The sequence below is a fragment of the Vulpes vulpes genome, chromosome 8 (genome assembly GCF_048418805.1).
Source record: "Vulpes vulpes isolate BD-2025 chromosome 8, VulVul3, whole genome shotgun sequence".
Taxonomy (NCBI): Eukaryota; Metazoa; Chordata; class Mammalia; order Carnivora; family Canidae; genus Vulpes; species Vulpes vulpes.
Genome location: NC_132787.1, coordinates 80,436,915 through 80,458,979, shown reverse-complemented (window position 1 = coordinate 80,458,979; position 22,065 = coordinate 80,436,915). Strand labels below are relative to the sequence as shown.

Here is a 22,065-nt window from a genome sequence, read left to right as displayed (position 1 = left end):
CAGAACTATTTCTGTAACTAAACTGGTCTTCTTGCTTCTTAATGAAGAAAGCAGAACCAGACACCTAAGACCCAGCATATATACATCTGATGTTACTTAACAATCCAAGAAATGCTAAAGAAAGGGACGCTTGAAAAACTAAAGATGTAAATGAAGGAATGAAAAATTACAAGAGAATGAGCCACAAATACAAAATGAAGGGAGACTTGAAATCGAACCAATACTTTCTAGAGATGAAAAATATAGTCACCAAAATTAAATCCTAATGGATGTACTAAGCACAGCTGTAACATCAGTGAGCCAACTCTAAGATGGTTGTGAGTATCCTCAGTGCTCTACTGAAGGATTACAAAGTGCAAAATATGCAGCTGAACTTAAGAGACATGGAGAAGGTCTAATGTATACCTAACCTAATTGATATTCTAAAAGGAAAAATCAAAGAGACTGGGGTAGAAAAGATTTTAAGAGATAGTAATTAAAAAAAAAAGAGAGAGAAAGTAATTGACAATGATTCAGGCTTGATGAATAAATTAAATCCTCTCAGGTAAGGATTTTAAGTCCTAAGCAAGAAAAGTGTAAATCCATGTTTAGATACTAAAAACATAAAAAATTAAGAAGAAGAAAAGTCTTAAAATCAATTAGAAAGGAAGAATAATATGTAGTTGGAGTGACAAAAGATACCAACAACTACAGAAGCTAGAAGACAGTTATCTAGTATCTTCAAAATGCTGCCAGAACATATCTGCTTCTACCCCCCACTGAAACTACGATTGAAGAGTGAGTGTCAAACACTGAGAGACACAGCAGAAACAGCTTCAGGATGAAGGAAATTAAATAAGTGAGAAAAAAAAACAGTAGATAAATTAGTCCAAATTAAGACCAAAAAAGGGAAATAGCTTCTTGAATTTAGAATGCAGAAATCATAAGCTTCCAGAAATACTGTGTATGTTCTGCAATGCAAAATAAGGCCAAATATTTCTCAATTTTCACTGAATCTCTGAAATCAAAATGTCATTAATAAAAAAATTCTCAAATATAAAGAACAGCCATATATAATAAAAAATATTCTCAGAAAAGAAATGCCTTCTCATAAAGTAGAAATGTTCTCATGTTCTTCCATCTGGCTTTCCGAGGCTCCCCATATCTGACCCTATTCCCCAATAGGGAATAGATTGCATACCAGTATGAGTGATCTCACATGTCATACCTTCATGTCACTGTATTGTTGTTTCATCTCCTAGAATGTCCTACCTCTTCTACTCAAAGTTTATATATCTTACAAAGACCAATTAAAAACCCATTTTCTTCATTAAGCCTTTGAAAACAATTCCAGAAAATCTATCATTTCCATTCTCCCATTCCAACTATAGTTAGTAGTACCTTAAAATACTATTATGTCAATATTATGGTAAGGAAAATCTACACCAAGAAGATACAGTAAATTGAAGTGAAATGGGAGACAGTAAAATTCCTAATCAAAGAGTCTTTTAACATCTGCTTTATTACAATCAGCCCCCCAAATTACATAAGGGGCCCTAATGGGAAAATCTGAGCCCAAATCCCATATCAAGAAAAATGAAAATTTTTTCCAAAATAATTTCTCATAAAATTGACATATGATATATTTTATATTAATCAAAAAGCACAGCTTCAGTAAAAGAATAAACCTACTCTGCAGTTTGTGACAATTACCCATTAAAAGAACCAGAATGAGACAGGGAGAGAAAGAAAAGACAAATAGTGTCATTGTACTTTACAAATCTTTCTTAAATATTCCACTAAAATCTCAATTTAAAAAAGATTTAATTTCCCAGAATCTAGTATTTGAAAAAGTAAACAATTTAATTGATGATTCTTGAATATATGAGAGTAAAATCAATTATCTTTGTATTAATAGTACTCATGTATTAACTGGATATTCTTTTGGCTTAATGTTCACAACCAAGGCCTTTATGTATTTTTTTTTTTTTTTTTACAAATCTGAGTTTGAAATTTTGAACTAATTATACATATCTTCTTTAAAATCAGCAAATAATTCAACTGCACATAATTTTGCAACTTATAAAGCAAATGCTCCTTTCATTTGTATAGATCTTAAATTCTTTTAGATATCTAATAACAATAAAACATACCTTCCTCAAAGCAACATTCATGCTTTAATACAGTAAATAACTATATTTTAAGAAATTCTACTTAATTTGTATAAAACATAACTTTTGCCTTACCATGATAAATATCCTGTAAAGAACCACCTCCACAAAACTCCATGCAAATCCAAAGTTTATCTCGCCTACAAAGAGAAAATAAGCCTGTATCACATTGTCATGATTAAAATTATGTGAGGTAACAAGTATTTTAAGATTGTATCCTATAATCTTGAAAAAAACCACGTAAATGCAAAGTGCTAAGAAAAAAGCTAGTTAATCACTATCAGTAAAAGAATTACTTAATATGTTATCATAAGGCAACTCAAGATTTTAATCCTTAAAATACATCATTTGTAGGATATAAAGATGTCATCAGGTACATTCAAATGAGAGAAAATTTCCTTTTAGTTAAAAGCTTCTTACCATGTACCCGAAGATGGTATTATAAAAGTTAAATGTTAATTAAAACATTCATACCAAAAACTATGTAGAAAATTCACTACAGAATGGTAATATATCTCAAAGCATATCACTTTAACAGTGTCATCATCAACAAAACAGACGAATGTATACTTTACCCTCACACCTAGATTCAACCAAGGTCTTTCCAAAACAATCTGTTAAAATTTATCAGTCTTTAGATAGCATTTCTCTCTCACACTCACTTAAGATACCATCATCACACTCACAGGAGAAATGATTAGCAAAATTTAATAGCTTATTCCTTGGCTCAATCATTCACTACTTCATCTCAAAGTGTACCAAGAAATGTAGTATTCTTATGGGACAGAGATGGACTAGAAAGTCTCTGAACTCAGCAAGTTCAATAGAATGCAGAATATTCTGCCTTATATGTCTTTCTCACCACTGCATTCACAGTACCTAGAAGAAAAGCCAGCAGATATTTCATAAATAAATGAATGCAAGAGTGACTGAAAGAATAAACATATGGGTTAGATACATCAAGAGTCAGCAAACCACGGCTAATGAGCCAAATATAGCCTGCTGCCTGATTTGTACAGCTCATGAACTAAGAATGGTTTTTATATTTTGAAATCATGGAAGGGCAAAAGTCAAAAGAAGAATAGCACATGACAATTACAAGAAATTTAAATTTTAGTCTCCATATAAAGTTTTCTTGAAACACAGTCACATTCATTTATGTTTACATTTGTACTAAAGCAACAAAGTTGAGTAACTATGACAGAGAGAAACCGACAAAGCCTAAAATATTTACCATATGGTCTTTTACAGAAAAGACCCTGGATTAGATTATAATTTCATTAAGTACATAATGTAGGCATGTATAAAGTTCTATGATAACCCAGAGGTAAGAATACCTAGGAAAGTCAAGGGAAATAACTAGGGAGGAGACACCATTTGAATTGGGTCTTGAAGTAGGAATTCATCACAGAGACAGGGGACTCTGAGCAGAGAATGACAATTTGACAGAAGATGCCACAGTTGAGAGACTGTGGGTGATATAATGTGAGTGGAACACAGAGTAGCTGAAGAGACAATGGCAGGAAAGGAAGCGAGAATAGGTTGGATCACACTGTAAAGCAACGCTTGGTTTGTAAGCTCCTCAGTTTAGTTACCTTCATCTAGATGATCTCTACTTAATTCTTTTAAAATGTGGCATCCAGAATCAAGCATTATTCCAAGTGTTGCATAAACAGTTCATAAAAAGTGGAGCTGTTAATCAGGAGTAGATCACATACGGTGGTATTGGTGAGATTAACCAGACCTAAGAGGTGAGCTGACCTGGGTGAGTGCAATGGACAATGCAGCATGTAACAAGGGAACACAAGTATCCAAGCATAAAGGTTGGCAAACTTAAGAGTACAGAGTGAAAAAATGACCACGGTTCTTTTTTTTTTTTTTTTTTTTTTATGACCACGGTTCTAAAGGCAAAGCTGCATATCATGAGGACCAGAAGAAATCTAAAGTCACAATAGTATCTAAAATTCACAGAAATCTGAAGTCACTTTAGTATCTAAAATCCACCTACCAATGAAAGAAACTGAGGCATGACAGTATGGTATATAGTATGAGCTAGCTCCCCAGTGGCCTAGTTTTAATAACTCTCAGAATGGATGCCTAGTGCTGGAGATGTGTAGCCTTATCCAAAAGTATGAAGGCATTTATGACTAGTGATTGCTACACAGGGAGAAGTCTGTCTAGCCCAGAGAATCTAACAATTACCTCCTTTATTTGAACACTTATATTTCTATTAACTTGGCTAAAGGCTTATCTTCAGGTTCTTAGCAACTGCTCTTAAAAACTGATTTGCAAGGCTGAAGTGAACTAAAACCTCTGGATCTTTTTTGTATAAATAGTCATCAGATGATTTTCTCCAGCAACACATTTACCTGGTTCATTAAAACTATGCATAGGGCTTTGTCCTTATTTGTTAAATCTCATTCTTTAAAAAAAAAAAAAAAAAAAAAAAAGTAGTCTTGATTCACATACTTTTGTTTCTGACATACATCTTACCAGCTCTCCAACTGTTTTTACTTAAAATACTTGAGCATGGACATTATGACACTCATTTCTAATTGGAAACACCCCTCTGTGCTACTGCTCACACGCTCCAGAAGTGGTTGACTGGAAAGACCCTAAGCAGGGGTCTACCTTCCAGAAGCAGCTACTATAAGGGCTTTGCTTTTAAGCTATTCTGATCTGTATGAGTGAGTGTACTAAAGAGCTAAGAAATGTCAGAAATATTTTTTTTTACTGATGACATAAATCTACTCTATGCTTACAATGACCATTTGGTACCTCTCTGCCTTTGCTTGAAATAGAGTGTAAGACCTTGGCCAGTCCACCAACCAATAAACTTTGGAATGAATGCTGCTTTGGCTCCAATTTGATATGTGTAGATAAATGGAAGACAGCACAGCCTGGTCTCTCTAGGTTAGCTGAATCCTTCCTCTAAGAATGGTGATTCTCAAAAGTGTGGTCTGGAGGTCCCTGAGAGCCATTCAAGGGGATCAGCAAGGTCAAACCATTTTCATAATAACACTAAAAAGCTATTTTCCCTTTATACTCTCATGAGAATCCAGAGGAATTTTCCAGAAACTAGACAAAGTGCTGTTGATGTCATTCCTCCAACAGCTACTGCAATATGTGCTTATGTATTCTTGCTTCAAAATTCTCTGAAGTTTTAATTTTTAATATAGTGATTATCAATAGATAATAACCTACATAATTTAAACAAAAGCTCTTTGTGGTACTCAGTAATTTTTAAGAATGTAAAATAAAAGGGGTTCTAATACCAAAATGTTTGGGAACCACTACTCCATAGTATTTTCACATCTGCTCCCAAATGGACCATGTAAAATACCATCCCCCAAGTGGTTAAGGAATAGGTAGTAGGTGAGTGGTTGTTTGCAGTCTGCTCAGGATAAAATGAAATAACATGTAAATTGTTTAGTAAAAGACCCAGAATATAAACCCAATTTATATTCTGTAAGCTGTTTTCTACTCCTTTTGTTATAATTCATCTTGTAGTATATTTATGTAAATCACCTAAGTTGTTCCTGGAACTGAAGAAAGGTATAAATAAATAAAATTGGTGTTTTCTTTTTTAAGAAAGAAAAAGAGAGAGAGATGGAATTGACTAACGACTTCTTACTAAAGTCCTGTTAATCGCTTCTTTCTTATAAATGCTAATTATCTGATTAATAATTTATCCTAGTCGGAGCTGATGACTGGGATCAAGTTTAACAGTCTACTCTGTAGAAATCACCTTTTTCTTTCCTTTACAAATTGGTCATTGTCAATCCCTAATATTTTGGTGTCTCCCCTATTTGTCAAAAGACACTGATAGTGGATACCATTCCTATCTGTTAACCTTTCAGTATAACAAGATACAATTTATATAAGTCTAAAAGCTTATATTCATTTAAAGTGTCTAGCTGTTTTATAATTATCTCACCTATCTCGTGCTTCAATCCCTATGTAGTAATGCTTTTCCTACACTTTGCAACTTGAAAATAATTCTCCTCAGTAGAGAAAACAGACACAGGAAGTAAGTTCTCTGTAATATATATTTCACTATCTCTTGATCCTCTACTTGACCCTGTTCTATTCCCTTTTCCCATCATGCTTAAAAGCATAATTTTCTAGTCATTCTATGTAAAATGACTTTCTAAACTTAAAGGAAAAAAAAATCAGGATTTGAAAAAATATATACTACATATATACTCTTTACCTTTTAAGGTGCCTAAAATACTTTTAATTTATATAACAGTCTATTTAGTTAAGTCTGGTATTATCAAAAAAAGGTTGAATATTCAGAGTCTATTAGAAAAATGACTTCCATCTGTTGCATGAATGTCCCTCTTGTGATGACAAATTTGCATCTGCTTTTGGTCATTCACCAAGCCATCTGCCTAACAGGAAAGGACTCAAGTCAATCAGCCCATTTTATGCAGGCCAATACATCCCAAAAATCTTTGTCCCTAGACAGCTACAGTTAACCACTAAGGTAAATATTCAAGGTATCACTATAGGTATTAAATTTCCTCAGAATTCTTTTCTCCATTTTTTTTTTTTTTTTTTTGAGAGAGAGAGAGAGAGAGAGAGGCAGAGACACAGGCAGAGGGAGAAGCAGGCTCCATGCACCGGGAGCCCGATGTGGGATTTGATCCCGGGTCTCCAGAATCGCGCCCTGGGCCAAAGGCAGGCGCCAAACCGCTGCGCCACCCAGGGATCCCCTTTTCTCTTATTTTGTAAAGCTGCCTATCTTTTAAGGAAGAGAAAAATAAATAAAACAGGGGAAGTTCACTATTTTAATCTTCTAGTTCAATGTTTACTAGGAACATATAGGAACTAACATTCTAATACTAATTCTATTTCACTTAACTGACAATCTTTTAATTTCTAAAACATACTTTTTAATCTTCCCATACTTTGTAACACATCACAAACTTAAAACTGATTAGACAATACCGACTTATATATTTTGCCCAAATATAACATAACTTAAAAAGTAAAATAAAATGTGAGCAAGATGACCAAGAATCCACAGCTCTAGAATATCTGCTAGAAACTGGCATACCAAATCATTCTCCCTGAGATGGGATGGCCATCCATGCCCCCACAGTGCAGTCCCCTCATATCTATACTTAACTGTGGGTTATCTTGCTGAAAAGCATTTGCCAATAGCTACTCCACCATATTCAGCAAAAATAATTCAACTTATAACCATAACTGTCAATGTGAAAAATAAAAAATTTGATAACTGCTAGTTGTTTTAATATAGGGTATTTATTTGAACTGAATTTAAAATATTTTGGTGCATTTTTATTTTAAGATTTTATTTATTTATTTAGAGAGAACGAATGTATGTGGGGGGGCACAATGGGACAGGGAGAGAGAGAATCTCAAGCAGACTCCCCACTGAGCATGGAGCCCAAAGCAGGGCTCCATCTCATGACCCAGAGATTATGACCAGAGCTGAAATCAAGAGTCAGACACTCAACTGACTGAACCACTCAGGTGCCCCCGGTGCATTTTTCAAGAGACATGCAAAAACTACTGCCTTCCAAAATGTTATAGGTAATTCATCTATTTCCTTAACCATTAACAAGGGGTAGTTCTTTATTCAGAGATACATATTTATCTATATTTATACCTAACAATTAGCCCCCAGTTCAATCTACTAATTTCCAAAGAATGGGTGACTAGACAGCAAACCTACATGAAGTATAGTTCCCATTTAAAAACAATCAATGTATAGGGCACCTGGGTGGCTAAGTCGGGTAAGCTCCTGCCTTTGGCTAGGATCATGATCTTGGGGTCTTGGGATCCAGCCCCATAATCAGGCTCCCTGCTCAGGGAGGAGCCTGCTTCTCCCTCTCCCTCCACTCCTCCCCACTGCACATACACTCTTTCAAATAAATAAAATCTTAAAAATAAATATTTAAAAAACAATGTACAGTGAAACCAGTTCATGTGAAATGCCACATACTGTAGTCTTCTCTTGGAAATTAACAATGACACTGGTAAGTTAAAGGCTCTAAGAAACCCTGCAATGAAGCAGGGGTTGTTGCCAGAAGGGAAAGGAAGATCGGTGGGGAGAGGAGACAAAAGATAAGAAAGAAAAGAAGAATGGGGATAGTGAAAGTTGGGGAAGTAGGAAAAGGGGAGGAGGAAGAAAGGGATAAAAAAGGAACAAAGAGGAAGAAGAAATAAAACTTCCACTACTTCCCCAAATTATTTATTCCATAGACCCACTTGTTTTAAATCACGTATCAGCATCCCCAGAACTAATGTTCTGTAGGAAACACCGTAGCAACACTGATATAAAGAGGTATTCTCATTATAGAGTTCCACCAATTTTTTGCTTAAAGCAGTGGTTCTCAACTGAGGGTGATTTTATCCCTAAAGGAATTTGGCAATGTCGAAGACATTTTGGGTTGTTAAAACTGGGGAGGTGCTACTGGCACCTAGGAGAGATTAAGGAAATTGCTAACTATCCTATATGGCCTTTGAAGTAACTGCTATTACTACTCCTCCTATTGCCCTTGAAGGAAACAAATGTTGTTTGTGGGAGAATAACCAAAAAACTAAAAACAAAACAGGAACACTGGTAGAAAACCACTGAAATCAGTATGAAGTACCTTAGTTTGGCTAATGGTATGGTACTAGTGTTGATTTCCTAGTTTTGACAAATACACCATGGTTCTGTGAGATGTCAGCATTAGAGAACACTGAGAGGAACTCTTCGTATTCTCTTTACAACTTTGATGTAAATCTAACACATCCCCGAATTAAAAGTTGTCTTTTTAAAAAAAGAGGGTAGCTAGGTATAAATTAAAGTGAACTTAACTATAATCTTTATTTCCATAGTGTGAGCATTCAAAAAAGCATTTCCAGCTATTAAGTTCCTGTGGTTTCCCTCTCCAGCTCCATCTCTAGGCTCTGGAAAAAAAATTCTCCCAGTTTCTATATAACTCAAGAGACAGCCACCTCTTTCCTGGATTACTATAATAAAGGTACTATAATAAATGAACTTACTCCCTGTCTCAATCACCTACACATCAGGTCCGTTCTCCAAAGAATTTATCACTGTGTTACAACCTTTAGCAAAGATGCTCAATACCTACAGGTCCTAATTAAGGGATAGAAAGTTCTTTTTGGCCACATCTCTATAGCCTTATGTATTGTTACTACACCCTTTCCCTTTAGGCTCTAATATGAAACTATTAGTTGTCTCCTGAGCACTTCATGATTTTTTTCATGCATGCATTTCTTTTGCCAGAAATTACGATTTTCTACACACATACACATGCTATAATAAACATCCACTAATACTTTAACACTCAATATTTAGGAATCATATCATGCATAGAGCTTTCTCGGATTCCCTCACTTTGATAAAATTAGATTTTTCTATCATCTTCACCACTTTGGGTCTTATGTGGAAATTATTATTGCACCTAGCATATTTTGTTGCAATTATTTGCTCGTGTGTATTTCTTTTATTAGATTAAGAACTCCTTAAAGGCAAGAGCTGTGTTTTATCAGTCTTTACATCTCCAGAAACCAATATAGCACTCTATATACATCCATTTTTTAATAATGGTGGTGATCTGGGGTGCCTGAGTGGCTCAGTCAGTTAAGAGTCTGCTTTTGGCTTAGGTCATGATCCCAGGGTTCTGGGATCGAGTCCTCCCCATCAGGCTCCCTTCCCTTTCCCCCTGCTCGTGCATGTGCTCTCTCAAATAAATAAAACTTTTTAAAAAATTGTGGTGATTTACAAATGTTATGAGATAAATTACACTCATGCAAAGTTCTGATCTATTTGCTTATCTTTCGAGGGGTATCTGTTGTTTTTCAACTGCAGCTTTAAGAGTTCAAACTGGAGAGAACAGTCTCAATTTTCTTAATTTGTTCTGATAGGATATGTTGGCCTAGGAATGCTTAGAAGGAACCTAAAGAGTCATTACTCACTTAAAAGAAGCAACAGTTAAAGTCTACTGGGAAGAATAGGTCTAGGACAATTTAAATCTGCTGTTTCATATACACAAAAAGATCTACAAAAAAAATATACCCTAAACCAGCACTATTTTCTTTTATAAACTTCAGAGAGTTTTGTCTATCCAGTCTTTGTACAGTATAGGTACTTAGGCTCTTAACAGACACAGACTTTAAATGATACTGAAGAGAAGAGTAGGGAATGCCCTACTAAGAATAACACTAGGTATCCTGTTTTTGAGGAGCTCAGTTTCAGGATTTCTTCAAGAAATGAGCATAGCTACTCTATTATAAAAGAGGCTTCTGAACTTAATTATATGCTGATCATCTATTCAGTAAATTTACAGGGTAAGTTTGATTTCCTGAGGGGAAATGTATTAATTTAGCTCAATTTCCTCAAAAATTTTTTTGTCTAAATTTGTTATAATAGGCTATAAAGGCAATAAGAAGGAAGTTGCTAAGAACAGTATATATTTTAGGGGGATTATATCAAGTTAAAAAAAAAACAAGTTCCTTGTCTTCGGTAAAATCATTTGGTAAAGAGAAGGAATCCAAGAAACCATGTTCCCTTTGAGATGAAATCTGGCCGTCCCAGGCTGAGTAATATGGTAATAGCCAATCAGCTATCTAGAGAGCCTGGTTTAAATCCTGGGTTAAAACCAGTGCCTGGTTTAGATCCATCCATCTTTGGATGACCTAAAGAAGTCATCTGATGCAGCATCCCATTTTCTCATCAGTAAAAAGAGTGGGCCTAGTGACAATATCCCTTAGTTCCTTCCAGCTCTAATACCTGGAAGCCTAATCATTAGTATTCTGCACTCCAAATTTGACTGAGTCTGGACTTTAATTAGGAAAAAAGGGAAGAATCACTATAGAAAAAAAGAGCTAGAGAAGGAAAGAATTAATTGCTGTTCTGTTATACTACTGTTTGCTTTCCTATCACTTTCATCAGTTACGCCAGTTACAGAATAAAACATCTATTTAAACCTGCATTTCCTATGTTGGATTATACAAGTCCAAACTAACAGCTCTATTGAAAAAAATTACTCCAATGTTGCTGTTTTACTTTGGTTTCTGGGCAATTTTGCTGTGTAGTCTTACATTTGGATTAAAAGTACCCTTTAAAAAAATTCACCTAGCTATACACAAAACATAAATTTGTGTACCCTTAGTATGTACATTATGCTCCCCAAAAAGTTTACATTAAAAAAGATATTCAGAATATAGTCAGAATACACATCTCCTGAAATCTAAGAGAAAACACAATTTTTGTTAAGCATAACCTAATTTGCTTTCTCGTAGTATGTCTAGAAGTGAAGGTTAACTCAAGGGGAATTCACATTTTGGTGGGTAATAAGAACAAATCTTTTGCTGCCTAATCTGTACAGGAAGACTCTTATCTAAGTAACCCGGACAAATGTCCAGTTTAGTTTAGTGTTAGGGGTTTTTTAGGGGGTGGGGGTGGAGTTTTATTTTGTCAGCTCTTTCGGCAAGAAAGAAAGATTGAGTCAATCTTTCTTCCACAAGCACAATATTACAGAGAACTACAACTCTATTCTGTCAGTAACTTGCAATTGGACTGTAAACTAAATACTTGATATTAAACTCTCTCAAGCACCTTAAAGAATGGAAATAGTATCTACCAAAGTAATATTGATAACAGTGTTGTTGAAAAGATCAAATGAGATATTAACGTAACACTTAAAAATAGTTAAGAAGCAGTAATAGCAAAAGTAGTAGTAATAGAGGTTAGTAATTAGGAAGCATTATATCTTAACCACTGTTCTTAACACTTTACATATATTTACCCATTATCCTGTAGCTATCACACCATGTATCTATTATTATCCCCATTTTATAGATGCGGAAATGGAGGTTCAGAGTAGTTAGGTAATTTGCTGTAAGTCATTCAGTTAATAAATGATGGAGTCAAGACTCAACCAACCCAAACAATCTGACTCCAGAACTCAAGCTCTTCACTAACCTATGCGCTATCGTCTCCATGGCAGAAAGACCAAGGTTGCCATATATATGGATGGGGCTATCCTGGAATAATAAATTAGGCTTTGAATAGTCCCACAGTTCCAGAAGATTCAGACCATGTTTGAGAAATACCCTTAGATCAACAACTTGTTTACCCTTGGGAGGAGAAAAACATTTTGTGATGCTTCTCAGCCGAATACAAGTAGGTCATTTTGTTAGGACCAGTAACAATAAAATAAATTGTTTTGAAGTGATGGTTTTAATGGTTTTAATGTATTGGCAGTAATCAATTCTTTTTATTACAAACTTAACTGATTTTTTTTTTTTAACTTAACTGATTTTAAAATCAGTTTCTGGGACACCTGGGTGACTCAGTCGGTTGAGTGCCTGACTCTTGGTATCAGCTCTGGTCATGATCTCATGGTCAAGGAATCAAGCCGTGCATTGGGATCTGTGCAGCACAGAGTTTGATTCAGATTCTCCCCATCTCTGCCACTCACTCTCTCTCTCTCTCAAATAAAACCTTTTTAAAAAGGGGGTGGGGGGAGCTGTTTCTTTGACTTGATATAGTAATTGCCTGTGCTGAATCTGTCCATAAAATAAAAATTGATGCAGAAACTGTGTTTCTGTTTGAACCACTCACCATTAAAGTGGTTTTAAATTGGCTGTTATAGAACCCATTCAAAATATATTAACGGTCATTGACCTGAGGGTAGTACCCATCCCTATGTTAAGTGAAGTCTCCATTAAACTCACGCTTCAATCTGAATGAAGGTGGGGCAATCAAAACTGTTCAAGAGTGGTTAGAATTGGGCAGCCCTGGTGGCTCAACGGTTTAGCGCTGCCTTCAACGGCTCAGGGCATGATCCTGGAGACCCGGGGATCGAGTTCCACGTCCAGCTCCCTGCATGGAGCCTGCTTCTCCCTCTGCCTGTGTCTCTGCCTCTCTCTGTATGTCTCTCATGAGTAAATAAAATTTATTTATTTATTTTTTTTAAAAGAGTGGTTAGAATCAAGAAGAGCTGGTCTGGTTGGCTCTTTGCAAGCTGGCAAGAAAAAAGGCAGAACTGCTCTGTCTTTTCCATATGCTGTGCCTCCATCAGAAGAGAAGTGGGGTTTTTTGTACCTAGATCATAGGACGATGGAAGCTACAGTACGCTACTTCCTTATATAGCTTACAGTATAACAGAATAAAATGTTGAGTTTTTTTAAGACATAAGAAAACATTCTTCAATCCAATTTTTAAGGAGGAATATTAAAAATAACTAGGTCACAGCATTCAGCTCAAAACTACACACAGAAGTGAACAGAAAAACAGGATTTGACCTCGGAGTCATCCCTGATGGACTATAACCTGGGGTATACAGCATGGTCCCGCCAAACCAAAAACATGGGGCCACAATTCACAGTCTAAGTTTACTTTATCACCTGGGAAAATAAAAAGTCAGTGAAATAATTACAGTTCCCAGTCCTTTGGACAAAATGAAGGGAAGGGATAATGCAGTACCCTGAGGCTAGAAGCACAAAAGAAGGAAAAAGTCTCTACTAAAACCCTAGCAGTTAGAGTGCTCCTGAATTTCTAAATCCACCCAAGTCCAGAAATAAGGGGCAATGAAGGGTATGTTTAGTTCTCTAGGCTATTACAGGAAGACTAACCATTAAGAGTCAATTTTTACCTGCCAGCCTCCTCACTAAACCACATCCCGAATTCCCCAGAGTACAAGAGAAAAATCACAGACGATGATATTGGTCACAGAATGAACATAAACAGGTCAGAAATAAGTTTCATTCACATGAAAATATCCTCTATCCTCAAAACATAAATAAAATTATAAAACATACGATTAGAGCTAATTTTATTTTGTTAAATGTATCAGGTGATAGGAAACAAAACAATGTACCTGAGATAGCTTCCAAAATAAGCAACAATATTTGGGTGTTTACAGTCTTTCATCATAATAATTTCTTGCTGTACAACTGCAAAGTCTTCTCCTAGAATAAAAAACAAGCATGTTGAATATATAGTAGATAAGGTTCAAAATGTCAATTTGTTGGAAAACAAAATAATGTTGATGTTTTATTTACTATAGTTTCAGTCCTGACAGAAAGCACAGCGATTAAAAGTCTGAACTCTATAGTTCTAGACTATCTAGAATCAAATACTAACTCTGTGTCTCTTACTAAGCTATGTGAACTTGAGCAAGTTACTTGACTTTTCTGTGCCAATTTCATCCTCTGTAAAACGGGGATAAAAATAACTTACCTCATAGGGCTGTTGGAAAAGTTAAATGGGCTAATATATGCAAAATGCTTAGAACAGTGCCCGGTACAGAGTAAGTGCTATATAAGCATTTGCTATTATTAGTATTATGTCTTGGATATAATCATCATATAATCCATTGGAAAACATACATGGCTTTTTTCTTTCATCACCAAATAACATTTAATAAAATTTTAGCACAATTTTAGTACAATTTTAGCTTGTGCTAAATTAAATGTTAGGGTAGGAACCCGTATACACCAGGAGTATCAAATATACCTCCACAAGTTCTTGAGCTGTGAGGCCTACACTCCAGCAGTACTGGATTACCTGATGGCCCACATACACAGGCTTCTCCTGGATGCAAGGGCCTTGTTCCTACTGTACTGGGATGCAGAACTGGATTGTATTTAGCCTGGTGGGACTATTAGTAAATAATCTCTCTCCTTCTACTCCCTTCTTGCCCAAATTCTTCAAAATAAGATCTGGCAATCCTATAGCAGTATCACATGCTCTGGCTCTTGAAAGAACACTTGTGATAGAGAGAAACAGAACTACAGTGAATGCAAATGTGGTGAACCAGAGACTATGCAGAAAGAACAAATGGAAGTACTTATCATTTAAATGAAAGTAGCTCTGCACCACTAATTCAGTTTTTAAAGCATTATAAACTATGAACAGCCTGATTAAATATATATTAGTGGCAAAGTAAGGAAAAAGGTTTCCTAAGTTACAGCACAAATCCTATTAGGTCATTATGGAAGCCCTGAGATTTTCTTGCCTTGGCATTTTCGTACTATAAACTGAGACTTAAAGTAGCCTACCCATGAACCATTTGAAGCCAGTGTCAAAACTCATCTCACTGCCCCAGTTACAAGGGAAGAAGTAACAGAGAAAAGACAGTATGTCAGGTTCTTAATTTCAGCAATGAAGTGAGTACAAAAATCAAAGATTTCCAAAGGAAGAAAAACAGGAAATTTTTATGCTTCCAAAATTTCAGAAGAAAACCACTGAATGAACTATAATCCTCTTCTGAGTTTACTTCACACCATTAAGAATTCCTGATTTTCATTATATTAAGAAAAATCCAGTTAGAAATAACAACAATAACAACAAAAAACTAATTAGGAATGAAAAAAAGCCAAATAAACTAATATCGATTTTCAGGGATATACTAAATATTTTGAAAGTTCTTCACCTTCCTCTCAATTGTACTTGACTGGAAATAGTGAAGGAAACATGAGATCAAAGTTAATCCAGTCAGAATAAACTCTAGGACTTTAGCTTGATGGTTAAGGATAGCAACTCTCTTTCTGGGGGGTATTCACTGCACAATTTAAAGGGAGCCAGCTTTAGAACAAAGTTGATCGGCAAAAACCAGGGGGGAGAAACAGGAAAATGGGAAGGAGGAAGGCTCACCTGAGCCTCTATAGCAAGCCTCATCTGCCTCTGTAAGCTTCAGATACACCTGCACATGATCAATAAATTCCCTGAACTGTTTAAACTACCCTGAGTTGTGGTTTCTGTTACAACTGTAAGCGTCACATGATCTTTGCACATATGACACTGCATCAATGTCTGAATGGCTACATTCTCACTAGAATATTATATCCTCTAAGAGAGGACTACGTCTTAATCATTTTTGTATCCCTAGCAACTAATATGTAAGCAATAAAACTGTTGCCTAAATAAATCTATGATACAAGATAATTCCTCTACATGTTGACTCTAAATCAAAAATGTCTGTTTTTTGGTTTAATTTCAACCAGTTATTAACCACGCTTATACAACTGATTGTTTATTTGCTACTTCTGTGTTTAACAAAAGTCTGTGAATGGCTTTAAGTCTTCAACTACATCTTTCCCAGGAAAAGGTGTTAAACCAAAGTGCTTCCTATTTTCCTATGAAGTCATTTTCTATGTGACTATGATGCCCAAGTTAAATTCAAATTTTTGTGGGAAAAAATTTTCATAGAAAAAAAATCCACAGCTCAATCTTTTTTTAAAGACTTTATTTACTTATTTATTCATGAGACACACACAGAGGCAGAGAAATAGGCAGAGAGAGAAGCAGGTTCCCTATAGAGAGCCTGATGAGGGACTGATCCCAGGACCCCAGGACCATGACCTAAACAGAAGGCAGATGCTCAACCCCTAAGCCACCCAGGAGCCCCACAGTTCAATTTTTGAAGGTAACTGAAAAAGCCAAATTTGGGCAAGAAAAAAGAAAAGAGTTTGTATATGGCAATAATCCAAAAGAGCCTAATAGTTTTAAAGTACTTTCTTCAAAGCTCCAGAGAAATATACTCCAAAGAATAAACAGGTACCCCCACCCAAAATAACTAGCAACTAGCACACTTAATTGGATACTGTAGAACAGTATGGTTAGGCTAGATACATAATCTCTAAAAATTCTTTCCAATTCTGAAAGTCTAGGATTTTTGATTAAATTTTTAGACATTAAAGTGAAGAATACATCTGCCAAAAAATGGCAGAAAGAAAGGCAAGCAGGCAAGTAGGTAGGTAGGCAGACAGGAAGACAGAAAGAAACCCTAATTGAGAAAAACAGGCAAGCCTACAAGCAGAGCAGATCACAAATAAATCCAAGTAAACAAAAAAATACAAAGACTTGAGAAGTTCTTAGAATAAACATGACATATATTTAGTGTTCAATAAATGTTAATTATTTGCAGCAGGCTAAATAATAGCCCCAAAAGTAGAAAAGTCCTAATCCCTAAAACTTGTGATATTACCTTATGTGGCAGAAAGGATTTTGCAAATGTGATGAAATTATGGAACTTGAGATAGGGAAATTATCCTGAATTATTTAAATGTAATTACTAGTGTACTTGCAAGAGGGAATCAGAGGGAGACTGGAGTATAAGAAGACAAGAAGCAAAATATTATGCTTTGAAGATAGAGGAAGAGGCCAAGAATTAAAGGAATACAGGGAGTACAGCTCTAAAAGTTGGAAAAGACAAGGAAACGCAATCCCCCTTAAAGTCTCCAGAGGGAATGCAGCCCTATTGACACCTGGATCTTGACCAGTGACACTCACTTTGGATTTCAGAGTTCCAGAACTCTAAGAGAATAAATTGTGCTTTTCCAGGCACCAAGTTGGTGGTAATCCGTTACAGTAGCCACAGGAAACTAATACACTATTACTATCACCATTACTATTATTGTGACAGAACTGGCTAGCCATTCACAAATAATCAGTGTTCTCCCTTCCATTGTGTACAAGTTACTGGTGGCAGTCAAAGACAACTCTCCCCTCAAGGTGAACACTAATGTGCCTAAGAGACTAGTTCCTGCCAATGCAAAGTGAGCAAAAGTAAAATGTACTTATCCCACTATTTATTTACCTATAAGCAAACTACATAACACTGTGAGGCCCTAGGAAATACAAGAAGTCTGGGTCCCCAAGTCACTAAAAGGAACAAAGTCATCCAACACATTAAGCATCTGCACTGAACTATTATATAAACTTAAAATAAAACTTTATTATATTAAGTCACTCATAAGTTCTAGTTATTATAGTAAACATTATCCTATGCTGATATAATAACTACCATCCATTTGTAAAAAAAAAAAAAAAAAAAAAAAAAAAGGTTGTCCAAACCAAACCATAGTAGGTGCTTTAAAAAAGTTTTCGTGGATTAACAAGATTAGTCCCTCTATTTGATAGAGTACAGAACCAGATTATAGGCATTTCTCTCTATTTGGTAGATAATGCTTGCCTGTAAACAGCTATATTTAGCCATATGTATGAGAATAAAAGAGGAGATTTGAATGTCATGGGGGTGAAAGCTACAATGGAACACAGAACCTCTAATACCTCCTTGCCTTTTAGATACGAACTGACAATCACTGAATTTCCAACAGTTCATAAAATTCTTTCTTTTTTGACAAAATAATACATAATCTTAAATTGAATGCATATTCAACTGACTGCCATTTTGGTATACCTAATTATTTTCACTGGTGTAAACTAGCCACATTTATAAAACCTACTCTTCTTACATTAACATAAGCATTTTGAATTAATAAACTACTCACCTGCTTTTTTAATAAAATTATAACAAAAATTCAATAAAAGAATTATACATGTACTGTTGTTTGGATAAATACAGTGAAGCTGTCAAAACAGAACTAATGGTTAGGAGGCAGAACTGTCATTTTGCTCTGTGTAACAGCTTATGCATTTAATTCTAAGTCTTTATATGAAGGCAGCTGACATGTCTCTTTACACTAAATAGAAGTAGAGGTTATTTGAAAACCAAACCAGGACAACTGAAGGATTATCTGTATTGGGAGGTGAACCAACAGTCCATTACGTTCATGTTTTCAGGGAACCAAGTCTTAGTTTATTTGTCAACTGTATATACTATTTCCTTAGTTCTGTCCCAGTGAAGTAAACATAAATTTACAAGTCATCTACAATTTCCCTTTGTTTTCTTATTTTGTTTCCTATTTCCCTATTTTGTTACTTTGCTTTATTTTCCTTTAGTTATCTTTATGTCTCTCTTCTAAATGTTTAACATCTTCACAACCCTAATAAGCTGACAAATGTCATGATGAAATAATTTTCATTATCAACAGTAATTTAACACAGTAACAGAGCAAATTAGAATTAATATTGCTTTTAATGTCACTTTTTAAGATTTTAAAAGTTTTCTCAACTTGTAATAGAGATGATTTACCTTCCAACTTATAACTATGAAGAGCTACGTGTGTGAATGTACATTTGTGTATATATATATTATTTGTGAAAATATCTGATGCTTTAATTTGGATAAAGTTATTCTCTGGATAGTCTCTCCTGAGAACATATTCAACCACCACCATACACTGAGCACCAAGTATTATGTAAAAAAGAATGTGCTAGAGACTATAGGTAGTTCTAGAAATGAACAAGACTTTCCTTGACTTTAATAAACATACAGGGGGCATAAAATTTGTACTGGACTCACCATATCTAGCACACTGTCATGATAAAGATATGTACTTTGGAATCAAAATACTGATCTATGAAACCTGATTTTACAACTTTCTAGTTGTACGATCTTAGGCAAATTCATTCATATTCTCTTTTTCTGAATTCAGGCTCCTCATAAAATGGAGATAATAATGCCTCCCCCCTTGAGGTTATTGTAAGGATTAGATGAAAAACACTTAAAATACTTAGAACAAGGCTTCACACATGCTCATTACCATTATCTGCTATTACGACCACCTAGTAGGATTTGTTATTTACAATTTTACATTATTTTTCCTACTATTTTCCCCTTTCACTCTACTTCAGCCACAGAAGTCCTCCTTGCTTTTCATTGAATACCATAACAAGCTTCTGACTCTCAGCCTTTACAGTTTCTACTCATACTACCTGAAGAGCTCTTTTCCACCCAGATGGTTGCTTCCTCACTTCTTTCAGGTCTCTACTCAACTGTTGCCTTCAAGGTGAGATCTTCTCTGATATTCCTATATAAAACAGCAACCCATAATCACAACTCCACAAACACCCTTACTGCTCTGGTTTCTCTATAGTATTTAACCATATCTAACATACTATATGTCTACTTATTCATTATGTCCCCTAACACATGATGGGACACTGAATATGAATGAGTCAACGAATAATTCTACAAGTACTAAGCAGCTAAAATCCACAAGAGAAAAAAATAAGGTGGATAAATAGTAAAGATACAAAATTCTCATTATTTGCAGTATATATGATTACATTCCTGGAAAGCAAGCAAACAGAAATCAATTGGGAAAACAACGAGTTATTTAAAAAGAAAGAAAGAAAGAAAAATTCTAATTTGTTAACTTAGAATATATCAAATTAAATTACATATCTAGGGGGATCCCTGGGTGGCTCAGCGGTTTGGCGCCCGCCTTTGGCCCAGGGCGTGATCCTGGGGACCTGGGATCAAGTCCCACATCGGGTTCCTTGCATGGAGCCTGCTTCTCCCTCTGCCTGTGTCTCTGACTCTCTTCTCTCTCTCTCATGAATAAATAAATAAAATGTTTAAAAAAAAAATACATATCCAAGGATAAGCTTTAAAATGTGTAGGCCATAAATAAAGCATTTTGGGGGATAAAAGATCCAAAAACTGGAAAGACATTTCAATTTTTTTTTTTTTTTAAAGAGATAGTATGTGAATGTGAAGGAGGTGGGGAGAGGGGGAGAGAGAATCTCAAGCAGACTCCATACTCAGTGCAGAGTCCAACAGAGGGCTCAATCTCATAACTCTGAGATCATGATCTGAGCTGAAATCAAGAGTCGGATGCCTAACCAAACAAGCTACCTAGGCACTCTAACACTTCACCTTAAAAAAAAAATTTTTTTTTTAAGGTTTTATTTATTTACTTGACTGAGAAAGAGTAAGAGCAGGGAGACAGGGAGAAGCAGACACCTCGCTGAGCAGGGATCCCAATGTGAGGCTCGATCCCAGGACCCCAGGATCCTGGGGGATGCTTAACTGACTGAGCCACCCAGACGCCCCCTAATACTTCACTTTTGAATAGAAGAATTTACTATGGTAAAGACTGCAACTGACTCATGGATTAATTCCTGAATTAAGGTATTACCAATCAAAATACCAATTGAACATAAAAAAATTAAAATTATATTCATCAGAAAAAATAAAAATGGGAGAACCATTTTGTAATTGGTATTACTTTAAAATAAGTAGTTCTTACTTAAGAATTCATATACCCCCTGGCAAAAAAAAAAAAAGAATTCATATATCCAAAAGAATTCTCATATTTTTTTATTCTTTACCTACCCTGGATCATGTTAAATGTCCTCTGCCAGAGATAAGGAAAAGAAATAAAGCATCTGAACTGGAAAGGGATAAGTCAAATTATCTGTTTACAGCTGACATGATCTTATAGGTTAGAAAAAAAAAAAAAAACCCTGAAGATTTCATAAGACAATTGTAAGCACTAAAAAAATGAATTCATCGGGATCCCTGGGTGGCGCAGCGGTTTGGCGCCTGCCTTTGGCCCAGGGCACGATCCTGGAGACCCGGGATCGAGTCCCACATCAGGCTCCCGGTGCATGGAGCCTGCTTCTCCCTCCGCCTGTGTCTCTGCCTCTCTCTCTCTCTCTGTGACTATCATAAATAAATAAAAAATTAAAAAAAAATGAATTCATCAAAGTTGCAGAATATAAAAACACACAAAAATTAGTAGTGTTACATACTCAAGCAATGAATAATCTGAAAAAAAAGTTAAGGAAAATCTCAATTATAATCTCACCAAAAAGAATAAAATACTTAGAAATAAGCTTAACCAAGGGAGTGAAAGACTTGTACACTAACAAGTACCAAATATTGCTGAAAGAAATGAATAAATGGAAAGATATCCCATATTCATAGACTGGAAGACTTTATATTGTTATACTGACTTTATATTGTTATCCCTATAAAGTAAGGATAGTGTCCTTACTATCTAAAGTGATCTATAGATTCAATGCAGAAATCTCAGTGGCATTTTTTGCAGAGAAAGAAAAAACAATCCTAAAAGTCATATGAAACCATCACAAAGGATCCTGAATATTCAGAACAATCTTGAGAAAAAAGAACCAAGCTGCAGTCCTCACATTTCTTGATTTCAAAACATACTACAAAGTTACAGTACTTAAAATGGTATTCACATAAACACGAACATACAGACCAATGAA

At 35.3% G+C, this 22,065-nt stretch overlaps 1 protein-coding gene across 9 annotated transcripts in view; it reads right to left on the bottom strand.

Annotated features, from left to right (window-relative positions):
* The window catches only part of MAP4K3 (mitogen-activated protein kinase kinase kinase kinase 3), a 183,473-nt gene that overhangs the window by 76,688 nt on the left and 84,720 nt on the right, over positions 1 to 22,065 (bottom strand). For 8 of the 9 annotated variants that reach the window (XR_012003160.1, XR_012003161.1, XM_026018984.2 and 5 more), the window contains 2 exons: positions 14,018 to 14,108; positions 2,226 to 2,290 (listed from right to left, as the gene is read on the bottom strand). Coding sequence is in view for 7 of the 9 variants with exons in the window: in XM_026018984.2 (XP_025874769.1) it covers positions 2,226 to 2,290; positions 14,018 to 14,108 (156 nt within the window). In the remaining 2 variants the exon portion in view is untranslated. Of the gene's footprint in view, positions 1 to 2,225; positions 2,291 to 14,017; positions 14,109 to 19,761; positions 19,782 to 22,065 lie in introns of those variants that run through there. The other variant, XM_072767245.1, reaches the window with a different exon arrangement.